The sequence below is a fragment of the Alligator mississippiensis genome, chromosome 10 (assembly GCF_030867095.1).
Source record: "Alligator mississippiensis isolate rAllMis1 chromosome 10, rAllMis1, whole genome shotgun sequence".
In the NCBI taxonomy this organism is placed as follows: Eukaryota; Metazoa; Chordata; order Crocodylia; family Alligatoridae; genus Alligator; species Alligator mississippiensis.
The window spans coordinates 60,448,419-60,465,935 of record NC_081833.1 but is presented as its reverse complement, the minus strand read 5'-3'; the positions used below and the strand labels follow the sequence as shown (position 1 = coordinate 60,465,935).

The window sequence follows — 17,517 nt, the reverse complement described above, 5'->3', positions numbered from 1 at the left end:
TGCTGAGGGTGTAAATACTAGGCCTGTGCGAGCCTGCAGTGATCTGATTTGGCTTCAGATCCAGCCGCTTCGGATGGCCATGATCTGATCCAGAGCTCCAGACCGGGTTTCCACCTCCAATTGACCAAAGCTTTGGAGCTGCCTCGGAGATCCGGCCATAGGGTACAATGGGGGAAATCAATGAAATATCTATACCTTTGGGGGGTTTTGTCCGATTTGGATAAAACTTGCAGGGATGGTAGCCTCTGCTGAGAGCATGAAACCTGCCAAGTTTCAAGAAGATCGGTGCAGGAGTTCAGGGGGAACTGTACCCCAAATTCTTGTAAGCCAAGCTCATGTCACGGCTGTGTGTTACACCCCGGGGGGTCAAAACTGCAGGGGTAGTGGCGCTTACTGAGGCCACAAAGCCTGCCAAATTTCAAGGAGATCGGTGCAGGGGTTTGAGGGGAACTGCACCTCAAGTTGCGGACAAACAAAACTCGTGCTATGGGTGACACTGCGTGTGCCAAGGCACAGCGGGGTGACAGCTGCAGGGATGGTGGCCCCTGCTGTGACGCCTGCCAGCTGTCGAGGAGATCAGTGCAGGGGGAGTCTGGGGCCCTGCATCCCTAGCAGCTGACAGACAAAACTCCTGCCAAAACCGTGTCTGTCTTGGGGCAGTTGATTGTCTGTATTGGTTCTTTCCTCTCCTTAGCCTGGTTTTGTAGGTGCTAATTGATGCTCGTTAAGTCGTTATGCAGCAGCTAGCTCCTGTGTATTGAGTCCCTGTTCCCCAAGTGAATCATGATTGATTGATTGGTAAGTGGGAACACAGCTGCTTAGCAGCTCCAGATCCGAAGATCTGTCGGAAGCCTCGCATAGCCCTACTAAATACCCTCAAGTCCACATCAACATTGTAAATATTCCTGCCAGGAAGCAAATAAGTACTCAAGTCCCTTCCGGATAAAACAACAAGAAGAAATGACATAATGCAGTTGTACATTTTAACTCCAACCCTACTCACCCTCAACTCTGACATTTATTGTGGGATTACAAATCACTTGACTTGTGCAAGGAAAACTCGTCAGGATTATCTAGCACTTTACTCGGAGACATGCTATCACCACTTCTTCAGTGTTTGCTTCCCCCAGCACTGCCTCCCTGCCCTCCTTCCGTCCCCTGGTTTTTGTATCACTTGATTTGATACACTGCTCCGTGCACATACTTTCACAGCACCTGAAGAAGTGAGTCTATAAGGTGTATATCTACCCTGCTTCTTCCTCAGTGCCTAAAACTCAATCGCTGTGACTGTTACAACTTCTATTACATGAGAGCCCAGACAACAACATTCCTTCTATTATCTTCAAGAACATTTCTGATATAAACCTCCTCACCTATTCACTAATGCTTTTGGTTGGCTGCCCCACCACAATAATGCATACAGAGTAGCTCTAGGCAATCTTTGGCTGGTTTATTAAATGCCCAGCAAAGAAATTAGACTGTACAACACAGAGGACCATGTTTCCAAGGAGAGCCTGTAATTTTTGACCTGCAGAATTCTGTATATTCAATTAATTGTGTTAATTGCTGCACTTGGACATTTAGGGCACTTTTACACATGCTCCAGAGGTGGGGGGAAGGGGTGCTTTAATTAGAGCAGCTCTAAGAGCCACTCTAATTAAAGCACTGCCGTGTCTTGTGTATTAGCATCCCCCACTTCAAAGTGGCAGCAGGGGTGCTTGTACTAAAGCTCGTTTGACAAGCTTTAGTTCAAGTGCCCCCACTGCCATTTGGAAGCATGGTGACACTAATACATGAGATGCAGAGGCTGGCTGGAGCACGGTAATCAACACGCTCCAGCACACTCAATTAACTGAATCTGGTCCTACATGCTGTAATTACAGTGCATTACAGCAGCCCCGCAGCACGTCTACAGGCACCCACAAACACCTTCTTTACAGGCAAAGATTTGCGAGTGGAAGTGATGGGTTTCATATTCTTGCATTTGTGTTTGCCCCAGACTGTGCCAGTTCCCTCAATTACCTTGAATGCAAAAGAAATACTAGAAGCCTGCTTAAAAAGGCACTTGTTAAATGTGGGTCTTATGGATTCCCAACAGAAAATGAGGTTACATGAGAAGGATATAAATTATTAAACATGACTATGACTATAGCTTCCGAACCTGCTCATGAGGGTGACCAAACTTCCTATGCACCATTAAACATTTAAAGTGGACAAAACTCCAAAGTGAAATTCAACCCTGATAGAAGCTAACATAATCCTGGGGAAGGCCATGGATTTGTACCAAATTACCTCATGGCTGACTTTGACTCTGGGTCTGCCTTCTGTTCCCCCAGATTTTTACCCTTGTTTGTTATCTCAGCTTTCCCTGGTAATGCATGCAAATATCATCCACTCTGCATGCTTGGCATTATGAAGTGTCATTATGAAGTGTCATTATACACGTTAGGTTGCTAAGCATCACTTAGCAACATGTGCCACATACTGCTATGTTTCTCTAGCACTCTTTCCCTGCATTTTTCCTGAACACCAGGCATGCCAATAAAATGCCCCATTCATACCAAGGAAAAGCACATTTCAACCAGCAAGACGTTTAGGGCTACACCACACCCACAGCTGACCCTCACGCACTTGGCTAAGGAGCTGGGTCTTTGGGTTTAGCAACACACACACACACACACTCACTCTCACTCTCACTCTCACTCTCTCTCTCAAGTTAAGAAAAGAGGAAGCATTGGGGGGAGGGGAGTGGACAGACAGTTGGTTTCCATTTCTGTTCCCAGAGCAGAGTTGTGGAGGTCCTAGGGAAGGGCTTCAGGACACATCAACAGCATCCTTCAGCACCTCCTCGAGCAGCCACATTCCTCTCCCAAGATGCCCTTCATTAAGAGCCGTGGCCTTCGAGCACAACCCAATCCCTGCTGATCAACACTGGCCCAAAGATCTTTCTGTCCAGAGGCTTCAAGCTGCTTTCTAGATATTGCTCTAAAATCCTACCAGCCTGCCAGGAAGGCTTCATCCTCCTAGATGTTACTGAACATTGAACCTGAGATTTTTCAGAGTAGATATTTATCACTGCAGTGTTTAAAAAATAAAATACATACATAAATTAAAAATAGGATGAATATTAAACACAGAGACAATTTACCAATATCAAAGTACTCCTGTCAACCCAGATCATTTATGTTTCCTTCTTTAATTTTCCGTGGAACTCACAAAGCAGTGTGACTCACAAATCATCTGTGGCAAAACCATAACCTCTCAGAAATATTTTTCAGGAAACACAGACAAGTTATTTTTCAAATCATTTTTCACTTTATGCTGTTGACCTTGGAAACAATACACATTTGTGTTCCAGCTCTTTTGTGGTAGCCAAGGGCAGCTACAAATAACTATTTGTTATTGTGGGACACTTTATAATTGTTCAACTTTCTTTTTCTGGAGGTTGTCAAGGTTGGTTGGAATTTTTTTTTAATGAAGTATTGAAGCATTTATACTAAAGGACAGAGCAGAATAATTATGAAATGTTTTCCCAATCGATCGCAGAAGATAGTATGTCACGTTTTAGTGCTGCCAGGTCTGAATTTTCCCTTTTTAGAATTCTGAATCATACTGAGTGATCTCCATGTCCTGTTATGTTAGAAATAGCTGATATTCCAACCTCAAGGTCTTATTATCACCTATTGCCCAAAGATTGCAAGTTCCTCCTTTGCCTTCTCTCCTCATTCTTTAACAACCCCAGGCACATCCCAGAATTTTAGTTGCATGAGAAATTCCTGATGAAAATGTTTCACCTGTGTCATTTTAAAACTCATGAATATTGAGTGCACCATGGACCTTAAAAAGTAGGACTAAACCTTGTGGCTACTAAAGTAGGGAAGACAATGTCTTTTGATCAGCCTGCACAACTACACGTGCAGACTTCTCTTTTACAATATCAAAAAACTGTTGCTCAAACCCTTAGGCTCTTAAAAGAGGCTTATAAAAAGCCAATGTTCCTCTGGAAAGGGAAAGCTATAGCAAACTGCCAATCTCACAGCTCCACCATTTTCTTAGTGCTAGCAAAACAATTTTTATGGACTGTTCCTTCCACATTTTGCCTAAAAGGAAAAGGGCTAGGGATAGGCCTAGGAGAAGTCAAGAACATCTCCTTCAGAGGCCCAAAGGAAGGACTTGGAGATGAAGGCAAACTTACTACAATTCCACTTGCTTTGCTTTCAAAAGAAAGAGGACAGTGCTAAAAAGGGAAGACAACTTCGAAGAAAATGACTAATAGGACATGAAAGACATAATAATAGAAAGCATTAAAAATAAACATCCTACTCACTCATTTCAGCCTGCAAATGTCTTTGTGGCCATTTAATCCTTGCAGCCAGAAACCTGAGACACGGGGCCTGGGAGAGTGAAAAGTATATTTTAATAGAATTTGATATGTTGACAATGACTAACAAAACAAATAGCAGGATTACTGCGCTACCTGCAGAAATCGGGCCACAAGCATAAGGTCAATATTTTGTTTTAGGCATTACCATTTGCACAGATTAAAAATACCAACTGCTGTTTAGGAGATTAAGTGCAGTTTTCCATTGAAGTCAGAAGTCTTAGATAAGCAAGGGCAGAAATTTATTTCTATTCCTTTTTAATATGATTTCCTTTAGAAGCATTTCTAGTTGGTATCTTGATCTGCCATCTTACATATCCATTCTGTTGCCCAGACTGCCAAAGAGTTTTGCTATGATTTGTGTATGTATTTTTTAATACCTCATTTTCATTTTATGGGCTGTATTCATTTCAGTTTCACTTACCTCAAGAGTTGCCATATCACTGTTTGTGCACTATAGTTATAGTCATGTCAGCACATTATTGTAAGCCATTATTTTCAGGCTTTTTATAACTGTCATAAGGATTTACTTCAAGACAAAATCTTGCTCATATCACTCTTTCAAGCTGTAGAGAAGTCAGGAAGACAATAGATACCATTCAATTCCCCTGCACTAGGACAGCAAGATCTGTAGTTGGTCTCTACTTATGGTGACCGCTACATTGTCCCACGATACTCAACTGGAAATCTGTTCACAAATTTCATTGAGGAAAAAATTGAGAAAAAAGGCTTTCAAAATAATTATGAGCATCTCTGCAGCTGTGGAGAACCAGAGGCTTAAAGACGCTGTTCTCAGATTTAACAAATCATGCTTTTCTTAATTATGTACAATAAGTCATATTTACTAGTCCAATTGCTGACTCTTGTTAAATATTTTTTTTCAAACCACTTATGCACACTACTACCAATGCATTTGACATGAATGTCTGAGGCCACAACTATAAACCATCAGAGAAGTGTTTTCAGATGTGCCTCCAAAGCAGCAAACACAATTTTTTTTGAGGGACTCTGTATGCACATATGTAAATATATGTAGTATCTATACACTAAAACAAGCATATGACTGAGAAAAAGGAATACCTACAAATGTATATATGTAAGTGCAAATAATAGATTTGTACATGTAAATGTGGGGATAATCTGGACATTTGGGGAGTTCGCTTCTATTCATCTTTGACCATTTGGTATTAGATGTTCAAACCAAGGCATATGTAAAGGTTTATTACACTGAATAAATGCAAATGGAAGCAAAATGTTGAAGTAGAGAGTTTTAAAGCAAAAGAAAACACAAAAATGCAGATGGTAATTGTGCAATACAATTACTTTGCAAAGCCTGTTATACAAACTGGCAGATGCAAGAAAGTTCAGACACAATGCAACTCACATTTTAACAAGAGAGATGAACAACACGTGAGATTTAGTTTCCTTTGGATGTTTGCGCTGAACATCCATCTTATTAGCAGGAGTTAAACATCAAGAACAGATTTATTTTAAATATACTTCTTTTTATAAATGTCAGCTTTTTAATAGCTATCATAAAATATTTTAAAGTACAGCTTTTCCTCTTTCACTTAAAAACTTCAAAAATCCTAGGCATAATTGGGTCATGTTAACAAGAATAAAAGCATCTGAACAATTTTATGGTCTTAACTTCAAATTGTAAAGTGTGTGCAAGCATGTGATTTCCTTTCATCTAAAATGCAGAAATGAAAAGGGAAGTGATCATTTTTCCTATTTACATTTCTGGCACAGTAAACAGTTCTTTAAACCTTTATGAACGTGCAATTTATTTGGGAAAAAGGGTGTCTGCAGAAATTAAATAACTGCGTTTTTAAAAGCTAAGAAAGCACGACGTCCCTAGTAAGGCAAACCCCACTTCTCCATCAAGTCCCTGCATTCTAAGACATTGTCACACACAATTTATGTTCACAGAACACAACTGTAGATTTCTGATGCAAAATGCTTAATAATAATTTAAGGATTCTCCATCTTAAACAATATGTTGAAGGGAAAAGACCACTTTATTACAGACATAAAGAAGTCATGTGCTGATAAAAAGGAACAGGCTTGCACATCTTGTTATGCTGGGCCACAACTCTCAGTAATGAGGAGTCTAAACATTTCATTACAGCCTTTTTATATTTCTAGATCTTTTTAAAACTTTTAATAATTATAAATAAAAAACTGGTGTGTTGAAATGACCACTTAGCTATAAAAAACAGATATCTAGAAGTACACTAGGTATAAATGACAGGATAAAAAGAAATTTGATCTTTTTTAAGCTGCTAGTTGTTCACTGCTATATCAAAAAGATTGCTATGTTCCAAAGTGCATATATTATAAAAAGAGCCTTACAATGGGGGTACCATAATTTAAGGCATTGCTAAGGCATAAAATAAAATTGATTTTCTTACAGAAAGCAAAATGGTTCTATAACAGAATTAAATATACATTTATTTATAAGAGTCTTCAGATTTGCACAGTATTAACCCTGAAGTATTTCACCCAATTATAATTAAGTTTACTACTTTATAAATACAACTTTATGTATTTAAAATTGCCTTTAGACAAAAAGAAACACACTAAAAACTGTAGCCTTGGACAAAAACAACCCTAGCAGTTCAATGACTACAGTACATGACCTTTCAGAGGTGGAATGTACCCAAAATGCTTAGAAATGCCTAGGAAGTAAATGCCTACTTCTCAAAACTAGCTTTTTGTTTGGTTAAATGAACTACTGACCATAAAGACACCTGGAAGGAAATGACTGAGTAAACAGTATTTTATTTCATATAAATACGATTCTTAACTGTTAAAGCATTTTGACCAAAACTCTTTCCTGCTACTCATGTCATTCAAGTTTTGAATCTTCTGTTTCTTTCTGGTTCTGGAACAAACAGTGTAAAAGTCATCTATATCCGAGGGGGAAAATATACATATAGCAAGTCACTACAGTTCTTTCACAGTACAATTTTGTTGAGCCAAACAAAGCATGGAGGGCCCAGGCCTACCTCGTTTCTTAGCTAGAGCTCCCACTGGGAGCGCTACACAAAAAGCAAGGATAGAATATATCCCATGAAGAGGGCAAACATTTCAACCTTAAGGTATCAATTCATACTTCACTGCACAGGCCTAATTCCTGTTACATTCAAGAGAACTGCAGTAGCTAGAGATTATTTGGGTAGTGCAGCCCAGTTTTACTTTTATTTTGTTTTACAGAAGATTAACCCCAATGTAGCATTAATGCATGTTTAATGAATAGTTCGGTCTGGCAGATTTAAAGTTAAGGCTCCTATTACGTTCCTAACTCGGAAGCCTCCTGCAGTACTAGACACGTGATGGAGGGTTGAGATATGCTTCACCCTGGACCTGCCCACCTACGGAGGAGCAGCAACACTGACTTATAAATTCTAAACCACGCTGACTCTATGTAAAAAACTCCATTGCTACTTCAGCATAGGGAAAATGAAGTATAAAGTTACACTAAAATATGGATGACAGCCTTGCCCAGAAGAAGTCAGTGGCAAAGCTCCCATTTACTTCAACAGGGCCAAGTTTCACCAGATGACTTTTGTTGTTCTGTACTGGGTGATTCCCACATGAACACCCTCACCCCCGCTCCAAGTTAAATTAAAAAAGCAAAAGGCACTGGTCTACAAAAAATACTTAAAACCTGCATAATTTCAGTCTTTAAAATGGTACTGATCTTTCCAGCTATCCTGGATTTAAAACAAAACAAAACAAAACAAAACAAAAACCCAGTAAGTGATTTAAAACATCTGTACCGAGGCCAATAATGTTGCATTATATTTTAGCTTGATGCAAATAAGGAGCCTGTTCACATTGGATACTGGCACTCAGCAACTCCCTTTGAAGCCAATGAGACTTGCAAGAGCTCTGTACCTCTCCAGATTATCCCCCAAAGTGAGGTAATTATATTCAACTGAAAAAGAGAGTGGAGAAAAACAAAGAACAATTCAACCTGAATAAACCATTATGAATACAATACATGACAATATAAAATATAAATATTGCTGCAAATGGGGTTCAAATGAACATGGCTAATCTGCAATTACAAAATTAGAGTGGAAAATAAACCTGATTTTACTTCGTATACTGCATACAGAAACTTTGGTTGTAATGGCTGCTTCTGGACATCCACAGTCATCATTACATTTCTGAAGGGAGCAGAAAAAGTGGTGACTTTCAGAAAAAAGAACCTATAGGAATTTTATTTTCTATGAAGTAATCTATTTTAGAGCTCTGTAAACATTTCTAATTAAAACCTACAACCTATATGGACAACCACTTGCTGTTTCTAGCTGAGTGTTCACAGTTATAATTCCACGTTTTATACTACCCAAGTTTCCAGCCAAATTCTCTCTAGCTAAATACTGACATTAGTGTGCTATTTTAAAATGAAACAAACTCAAATTCCCTGATTGCAAAGTGAAAGTGAATAAATGCACAGAAAAAAACAAAGGATAGAGATTCTTCCAATCTGCAACAACAGGTTTGCACTCACTCTCAACCCCTGATCACACACAGTGGTCCAGCTCCACTTCACTAGAGTTTCAGGCATATCAATGAAGACAAAAATTGTCCCATTTAGTCTCATTATGAGTACTGCAATCTGTCCAGGATTAATGCACATTGGTTTTAACAGACGAAGTTGAGAGTGGATGTGTCAATTATATCAGTGAACTGTATTGTAAATTCCAAAGTTACAAAACCTACAGAGCCAAAGCAAAATCTTATTAGCAAACAAGTAAAGATTCATCGTCACTGGTATTGATTTCTGAGAGTGGAGTAGAGGACTCTAGCGTTGGCACTTCCACAGAATGGCAACAAGCAGCATGAATACCCAGAGGTTCCTCCCGATATGGATGAGGGCAACATCGGTGTTGTCCATCCACCTGAATACGAACATTCATAGAGCTGTCTAAGTAAGCAGACTCCCATTTTTTTAAAGGCAATCTACATGGCTCTTCACTTAGTGGATGACTCCTGTTTAAACTACTGTTCTCTGCCACAGTCCTTCTGGCTGTGGCCCCTCCATGGAGCGTTTCTGTAACACTTTCAGACAAAGGATCTCTGAAAGTTTTTCCTGAATCCACTTTATTGGTTTGTTTTAGCTCACTGCTGGAAGGCTCAGCACCTGAAGATTTGTCAGCGTGTCCAGTCTCTGGCTCTGCATGAGCAGCTGTGCAAGTGTTAGATAAAACAGCAGAGGGTGATGGCTCTGAGGCTTCAGCCACTGGCTGCAAATTGCTGCTTCCAATATCTTGTTGTCCCCTGGCCTGGCTCTCTGACTCTGAGTTAGGTCCGTCAGGGGAAGGTGGGAGGCTTTGAATATTCCCATCTGTGTGATTGATAATGCCATCACCCAGGATTGTTTGGGAAGTGCGTGCCGGTGTGAGGAGTGGGATCTGTCCTCGCACTCGTGGTCTATGGAAAAGTCTGTTCCAAAGTCTGCCTAGGCGCCTTCGGGATGAATTCCGTCTTGAAGAGTGGCGTCTCATCTGTCTCCTCATAGCAGTTCGGATGTTCTGCAGCACAGATGCCTATAAACAGACACAAGAAACCATGATTTTGGCAGAGAACAACTTCAAATATCTGAAGCTGTACTATCCACTAACTTCTCCATCTGAGTGCATCCAAGTAGCAATCTTAGAAGGGAAAACTACATCTTAAATGTGGCAATGTCATAATAAAGTCTGTTTAAAATTAAATCAGAATCTGCTCAGCCCACACCAACCATTTTTCCTAGAACCCTCTCAGCACTGCTTCCAAGGTTAGCCTCCCCAGCTCAGCACAATTAGGTGCAGGTTTTTGCTATGATGGTTCACAGTGCTGCAACACTGGGTACTGCCCCATTGCAATGCCAGAAGGAGCTGGTAAGACCCAACTCATTAGAGAAAGGGAGAAAAGAAAAAGGCAAAAGCAAACTCCCTCTGTGCTTACATAATTAGAAGTGCTTTAATCAATTATACATTTGGTACACTAGGAAAGCGAATGTATTAGCCAGTGGAAGGCAGATTTGGAAAAATACAAGAATAAGAAAGTACAGTTTTTTAAATAAACTTTGCATTTGCTAATTAAAAATCCCTGGAATTTTTCCAGAAGAAAGTGCCTACACTTCTCTTTTCTTTTCTATTTTAAATTCCTTTGAACTTGAAATGCCTGTCTTTGTTTCTGTTTTTGTTGAGACACTTCTCTCTGTCTCCGGTCATTACATTCTGATGTACAATGTGTGTGTTTGCATGTGCACACATGACTTTTATCCATTTAGCTTGCAGCAGTCACAAGGCCCTAGCTACTCTAGAAAACATAGCCATCCCATGAAAATGTATAACTGTAACTCAGCAGTACAGAATACATTACATGTATTTTGTTACAACACTTTCACCCGTTATAAAGTAGTTTCATGTTAGTATAACAAGACAATGCAGATTAATTCAATATATGGGAGTCTGTAGTAAGTTTCATTTACTTGCGATGCATTGTAAACTGGGAAATCTTCAACTGGAGGGATAAGTCCTTGTGCAATCAGCTGCCCATAGGAAGGCGGAGCTTCCCGCCGCACAAATTCTGCTTCAAGCCGAGTCATTTGGGTTTCAAATGCTCTGGAAGCAACATAACCATAGTAAAAACAAAGACAGACACAAACATTACACAAACCAATATACCTAAAGAGGGGAGGGGGAAAAGAGGGCAAACTGGATCTTCTGATACAGTTTCCCTACAATCAGTGTCATCAGGCAGCAGTGCAGTACTAAATTAGATTAGGAAAAAAATGTAACCCAAATGCAGGGCAATACAATCTTCTTTTCATTAGGATGTTAATACTATACAAAAGAAATACTAGTGTAGGATAACTTTATATTTCTCCCTAACCACAAGAGAGAGAGAGATAGAATCCATTGGCCATTTCTGAAAGAACAAACCAACTTTTAACTGCTGCAAACTCAATACTCTACCCATTTCTTAAATGGTGCAGTCAATTTTACTGTGGCATAATTTTACTTTGCATCTCATCCATCCACTTGGATGGACATTTTATTCTTTCCCCTAACTAAAAGGTCTTTAACTGAAGTTAAAACATTATCAACACAAGATTTTTACCTGTATTCTCTAGTCCTTAGCGAGTAGAGTTTAAATGCACAACCCAGTGCAATCACCAACAGCAAGCCACACACCAGGCTCCCAATCAGGGCAGCTGTGATGACTTTCCTGGGCACTATCACCAGACAATTATGTTCATCACTTCCATCCTGGCAGTCTTCTTGACCATCACAACGCCATGTCTCAAAGATACATAGGTTTGTGCCGCAGTGAAAGTTTCCTGGCTGGCATGTAAAGCAGTTTTTTTCATCTGAGCCATCTGGGCAGTTCTTTTGGTTATTACATCGGTCAAGTATTGAATAACACAGTCCACTGTTTCCTTCACATGGGTATTCGTTCTTCTGACAAGCAGGACAATTCTCTTCATCTTTGCCATTTGGGCAGTGCCACCAACCATCACAATGCTGCTTATCTGTGTAACACTCCTCATCACTTCCACATGGATGTTCCCAGGGAAGGCAGTAACCTTTTACCTGATAGGTTGCATTGAATCCATGGCCAGTACTCTTCCATCTGGCGTGATATGAAATGGTGAGCTGACCTTTTGAGGACTCCACACTCACTGAGTGCCTGTTGTTGTGATATGAAAATGTTTGCATTAATTTGTCACCCCTCTCTCCAATTCCATCATACACCTTGACATAGTCATTGTATCCTAACTGTAAATCAAACTGCAAGAGCACATGCCGGTTATCTTGTGTATCCACATACCAAGTACAGCGTAGGTCTGCCCGGCTATGATCAGCACGGAATAAGTCTGGGGAAGCAAAGGACCCATAAAAATTACCTAGTCTTTTGCCACAGGAAAGATCAGGGCAATTGTCCTCATCTGAACCATCACTGCAATCTTTAACTGAATTACATCTTAACTCATTTATCAAGCACTTGGTGGAGTGGGCTACACTACACTGGAACGTTCCTGAGGGACAGATGCTGGACTGAGGCTCCGTTGGGGGCATGGTGCAGTTTCTCTCATCCGAGCTATCCCCACATTCATCCATGGAATTACACTTCCAAGTATTAGGAATGCATTTGCCATTTGCACAACGGAATTCATCTGACTGGCAAATAGCCTGGGCTATTTTTCCTGTGAAAGTAAAAAAAGATTGTTAAAAGATTTAAAACACCTGGCTGTTTTTTTATTCAAATTTTTTTATCCCAGCATGAAGCGACTCAGTCTGCTGGGCCAGCCCACCTCAAGAATCCTCTCAAAGTCAAATGGTAAATAAAAATGTCCAATATTCTTCATGCCCATACTTTAAACCAATGTTTATACTAGACTTTGCTCAACAGAAAAAAAACAGTCATGGGAATTGGAGGAGAGATGGTGAACTAAGCTCTGAGTAACCCAACAAAATTCACCGAAACTGTACAGAGCTTTTACCTCTGATGTAAGAAAGGCGAAATCCCTGAGCCTGTCCTGAACTCGATACATCTGAGTGGAAAAATATCCAGACATGATCTCTTGCAGAGATGAATGAGGGTGGCATGGAGGACCCACACACTTTGTACTCCTCCCTCTTGGAAGATGGACCAATCATCAGCCAGTCTACAGAGCATCTCTGAGAGTCCTCTAAATCAAAGTTCCTAAAACTTTCAGGAACAAAGTAAACACAAATGAAGACAGAGGATAAGAATCTGAATATGGGCATCCTTTCATATTCATAATATCTAAAAAGGAAGAAAAGGAACCAGCAAGTCATCCATTGTACAGTGACTGCCCACAAACATAGCACTCATTTTTCCCCCCATTCAGAAAATGATCCACCCCACAGGCTTAGAGCACATACAGAGAATACACAAGATTTAAAATGAACACTCTGCTAAATAATCCCTCAAAAAATAAAAGAATAAATGTCCTGTTACCTGATGTCTTTAAATCAAGATTGGATAATTTCTAAAAGATATACTCCAGTTTAACTACACATTACAAAGCACATTAAGAAAAAGGGTCAGACTAGATAATTATAAAAGTCCATTTCAGCCTTAAAAGCGATGCATCAATAAATAAACAAAATCCTTTCTCGGACACAAAAATCATGGAGTTGGACAGGAAAAAATATCAAACTTTCAGGCAATGGGCAGGCAAGAGTGTTGCGGTAAAGTCTCTGAACTCCCAAAAATAATAGAGTCAGATCTTATTTCATCTACAGACAAGATGTAAAGATAGCAGGGAAGAGAAACTGAGGCAAAAAGAGAGGATGTGATATCTGTGACTAGTTAACAGGTGTTGCGGATAGGGGAAGAAGCAACAGATTCGTAACAATGTTAATGTAAAATCTGAAAAAACATTAATGCAAAATTTGAATGTGTTCTCCTGCTTGTCACTATTTTGACTCAGTCCTAAGGATAACATAATGACGTAAAAGTCGGTTTGTCCATGTCATTCCAGAGATTTGAGCAAAGTGGAACAGGATCAGATTTAGGTGCCTAAATCCACATAAGCCCCTGACAGGTAGGTTTTGGACCATCGGTTTTTTCCTCCTCAGATACTAATCTCTTTTTGTGCTCCTGTGTTCAAACAGAAATCAAACAACCCCACAAGACCAAAGCTGCATATAACTCATAGCACAAGGGTTTGTATAAACTGTCTGCAATGACATGCACTTTATCCTGAACAAGATCAGTTTCAGATTGTGTGTGTCACAATATGCAGCAGCCTTAGACAATGCAACTTGTCTCCCTTGAGAGATTAAAACAATGGAGTTCTCTCTGCGAGAGAAGGGATATAGCTGTCATAGAAAACATGTTTCATTTCCCTGTCAAACACAGAGTTGGGATTAAGTTGGTATGTTAAAAGTTATCACATATATTACATCAGATAGCCACACTGAAAATACTTAGAAAAAGTGAAAGCTTTAGCAAAAAGCTGGGCCACGTTCTACACAGAATCTATCATAGGTACCAGAAAAAGCTCTGTGAAAATACAAAGGGTACAATATGGCAGTATGATCTAAGATCATAAAGCTCTAAGTCAGGTCATTTCCTTCAAGGGAAAGGGAAAAGCACATTAGCAAATCCATCCTATCCAGGAGTCTCAGCCTACAATCATCTACTTTTTATGCATGCTCAGTAAGCTCTCTGACAAAAGCATACAATTAGCAAGAGAAAGGGCATGGCACAAAGAATGGAAAGAGGGAATAACGAAGGTGCAAAAATAAACTGAAAACCAAAATATCTAATGTCTGTGCAGTAGTTTCCTAAATAACTAAGCAATAGGGAATAATTCATCTCAGAAATATGTTCATTTACTGCTAAAAGCTCCTTTAAGTGATGTTCTCTGGTTCTTCATAGTTTGCAAGATACATCCCCAAAATACATTATTTTCCAGTATCAATGATCTCATTACATCCTTCCAACTAATGGATTCTGGAAGCCAGAAAGTGCCAGAGATTTTAACTGTTAATATGGAAAGGTAAGCAAAGGCCTACATCTCGGGAAGAATAATTAAAAATACAAATATAAAATGGCTGATACCTGACTGGAAGGCAGCACAATGGAGAAGAAACTGAGTGTCTTGGTAAATCACAGGCTCAAAATGAGTCTACAGTCATGCAGCTGCACAAAAGGCAAATACAGTTTTGGGAAGCATTAACAGAAGCATTAGGTGCAAGTCATGGGAGGTGATAGTGTCTCTCTACTCAGCACTGGTTAGGCCACATCTAGAGAGTACTCTGTGCAGTTTTGGGATCCACATTTTTAAAAGGACATAGAAAAGTTAAAGAGGGTCCAAAGGTAGGTGACAAAAATGATAGAGGAGAGTTTGAAGGTTGAAACAGGCATATTCGGTTTACGGAAAAGGCACTTAACAAGGGATATGACAGTAGTCTTCAAAGAGTTGAAGGGCTGCCATAAAGAAGAGGGAAAGCACGTTTTATCTCTTGCTACAGAGTGTAGGATTTGAAGTTGCAGCAAAGTAGGTTTAGACTGGGTGTCAGGAAAAAACTTCTTCACTGTTAGAAGAGCAAGGCAGTGAAACAGACTGCCCAAGGAAGTTGTGGACTCTCCATTACTGAAGATGTTCAAGAAGGGGTTGGACAGGCATCGGTCAGGGATGAGCTATGCCTATGTATGCTTCTTTGCTTTGCTAGGACTGGTACAGACATTACACTTAATGCACTTTTAGCACACAAAAAGCACTTTATAGCTGTAACAGAACAGACATTCATGGCACATAAAGCATGTTAAAAATGGCAGACCCCACTCTACATTAACCTGGGAAGGATGTATCCTAACCTAAAGTGCTTTCTGTTAGAGCATTTTATCGAACATCTATGCCAGATCCCATTGAGGGTTAGCTTAGAGTGTGATCACTGACATCCCAGGTGGTGTTGTGCATGGCTCTGCTCTAGCCTTGGGAAAGCTCCTGTGCTCTGCCTGAGCACTGTGCTGGGTCCTCTCCTTGGCTGTCACTGACCCAAGTGACAGCCTCTGATCTCAGCCCCATGCACAACCTGGTGACAGGGATGGGGTTTGCTGTCCCTGCAGGGCCACTGACCTCATGGCACACTGCAGCCCTGAGGGGGGCTGTGGAGGAAGGAGTCCAAGGTCTTTCTCCCCACAGCCACCCTGGCTGGGCTATGGTGCATCGCAGCTTGGCCAGGGGTGGGGGATGGCTGTGGGGGAAGGGCTCTGCGGTCTCCTCCACCACAACAACGGTGCACCACTGTCTGGCCTGGGCTGCTGCTGGGGGAAAGACCCTGAAGCCCTTCTCACTCAACAGCTCTGGCCAGGCCACACTGTACTGCAGCTGCTGGCTGCACTCGTCAAGAGTCTGAATGGGAGTCCCCCAGGGAGATCTTGCCTACCCCCCCCCCCAGACCCCAGCCAGCAAGTTTTAGAGGGGGGCCCCTGTGGTGGTGGGGCACCATTCTCCCCCTCTTCCCCCCCAGCCACTGCTGAGAGTCACCAGCTGATGGGGGGAGTGGGGCAGGGCTAGGAAGAGGGGCTGCTCTGGCATCTTCCTGGGAGATGTGTGGGAACAGCCCCAGCAGCCAGTGTGGGCAGGCTGCAAGCCCCCAGCATTGAACAGCAAAGTCTGCATGGTTGGCTCCCACTAACTTATAGCACTTTGAGTAAACCGCAATAAGTTAGAGCACTTCCACCAGGGGCTTTTTGAAAGTTTGTACTTAGCCCTAGTTGCCACCTGGGTCCAGGAAGGATTTTTTCCCCCTCCTACTGCTACATATAATCAGGGGGGCTTGGGGTTTTTTTAAGCCTTCCTCAGAAACACTGGGTGTTGGCTGCAGCCATGGCTGGGAATGTTGACTGTGGTGTGCCAACACTCATGCTGAGACTTAAAACTGAAAGTTTCTGGCTAGAGGATCTTGCCTCTTTGCTCAGGATCAGACTTGCAGTAAACCCCCCAGTTGTCCTTTTTCTTAGGTTTATTTAAAAAATACACTCTCTTCCCTTCCCCTAACCATTTCTGACTTTCTCTCTGCCCTCTCTATCCCTTATAAGTGATTACAAGTAATACTAGGTAAGCTAAGTTCTTATACTCCCACATTGTAATAAGCCCCTCTTTATATATTATAAATAGTGTTCTGTTATGTATGTATTGATTTTTACTGTTTTATATTGTATTATATTGTATTCCTATCATTTGTGCACTGATTTTTGTTGTTTCATATTAACATTGTATGATTTAGGCCTGCAGTGTGGTTTGGCATGAGTGATGTCAAGAATCCATTTTGCGTGTCAGGTTCCCATCTTGTTCCCATCTTGTCCCCATGCCCTGTTGTGTAAGTATGTTGTAACCTATGACTCAGACCTACCCCCTCCGATGTAAACTGGTTCCTGAATGAATGGGAATGAATGAGGGTGGTTGAAAGACTATGACAGTAGGTCTAAAAATAGCTCCCTCTGAATGACCGAACCATCAACTCGAGGACTCAACCATCACCCTGCATTGACCCTCCCTGGCTCAAGATTTGGAAGACAAAGACTGATGCAGAAACCAGCCAACTCACCATTACAGACACCTGAAACTGCATGTCCTCACCTGCAAT

At 41.0% G+C, this 17,517-nt stretch overlaps 1 protein-coding gene across 1 annotated transcript in view; it reads right to left on the bottom strand.

Annotated features, from left to right (window-relative positions):
- Nucleotides 1–7,145: 7,145 nt before the first annotated feature.
- Nucleotides 7,146–17,517, bottom strand: part of LRP3 (LDL receptor related protein 3) — a 32,814-nt gene continuing 22,442 nt past the window's right edge. The window contains exons 4-7 of the mRNA XM_014595600.3: nucleotides 12,891–13,099; nucleotides 11,507–12,593; nucleotides 10,875–11,007; nucleotides 7,146–9,945 (exon numbers count right to left, since the gene is read on the bottom strand). Of these exons, the coding sequence (XP_014451086.1) occupies nucleotides 9,139–9,945; nucleotides 10,875–11,007; nucleotides 11,507–12,593; nucleotides 12,891–13,099 (2,236 nt within the window). The 3' untranslated portion in view covers nucleotides 7,146–9,138. The remainder of the gene's footprint in view (nucleotides 9,946–10,874; nucleotides 11,008–11,506; nucleotides 12,594–12,890; nucleotides 13,100–17,517) is intronic.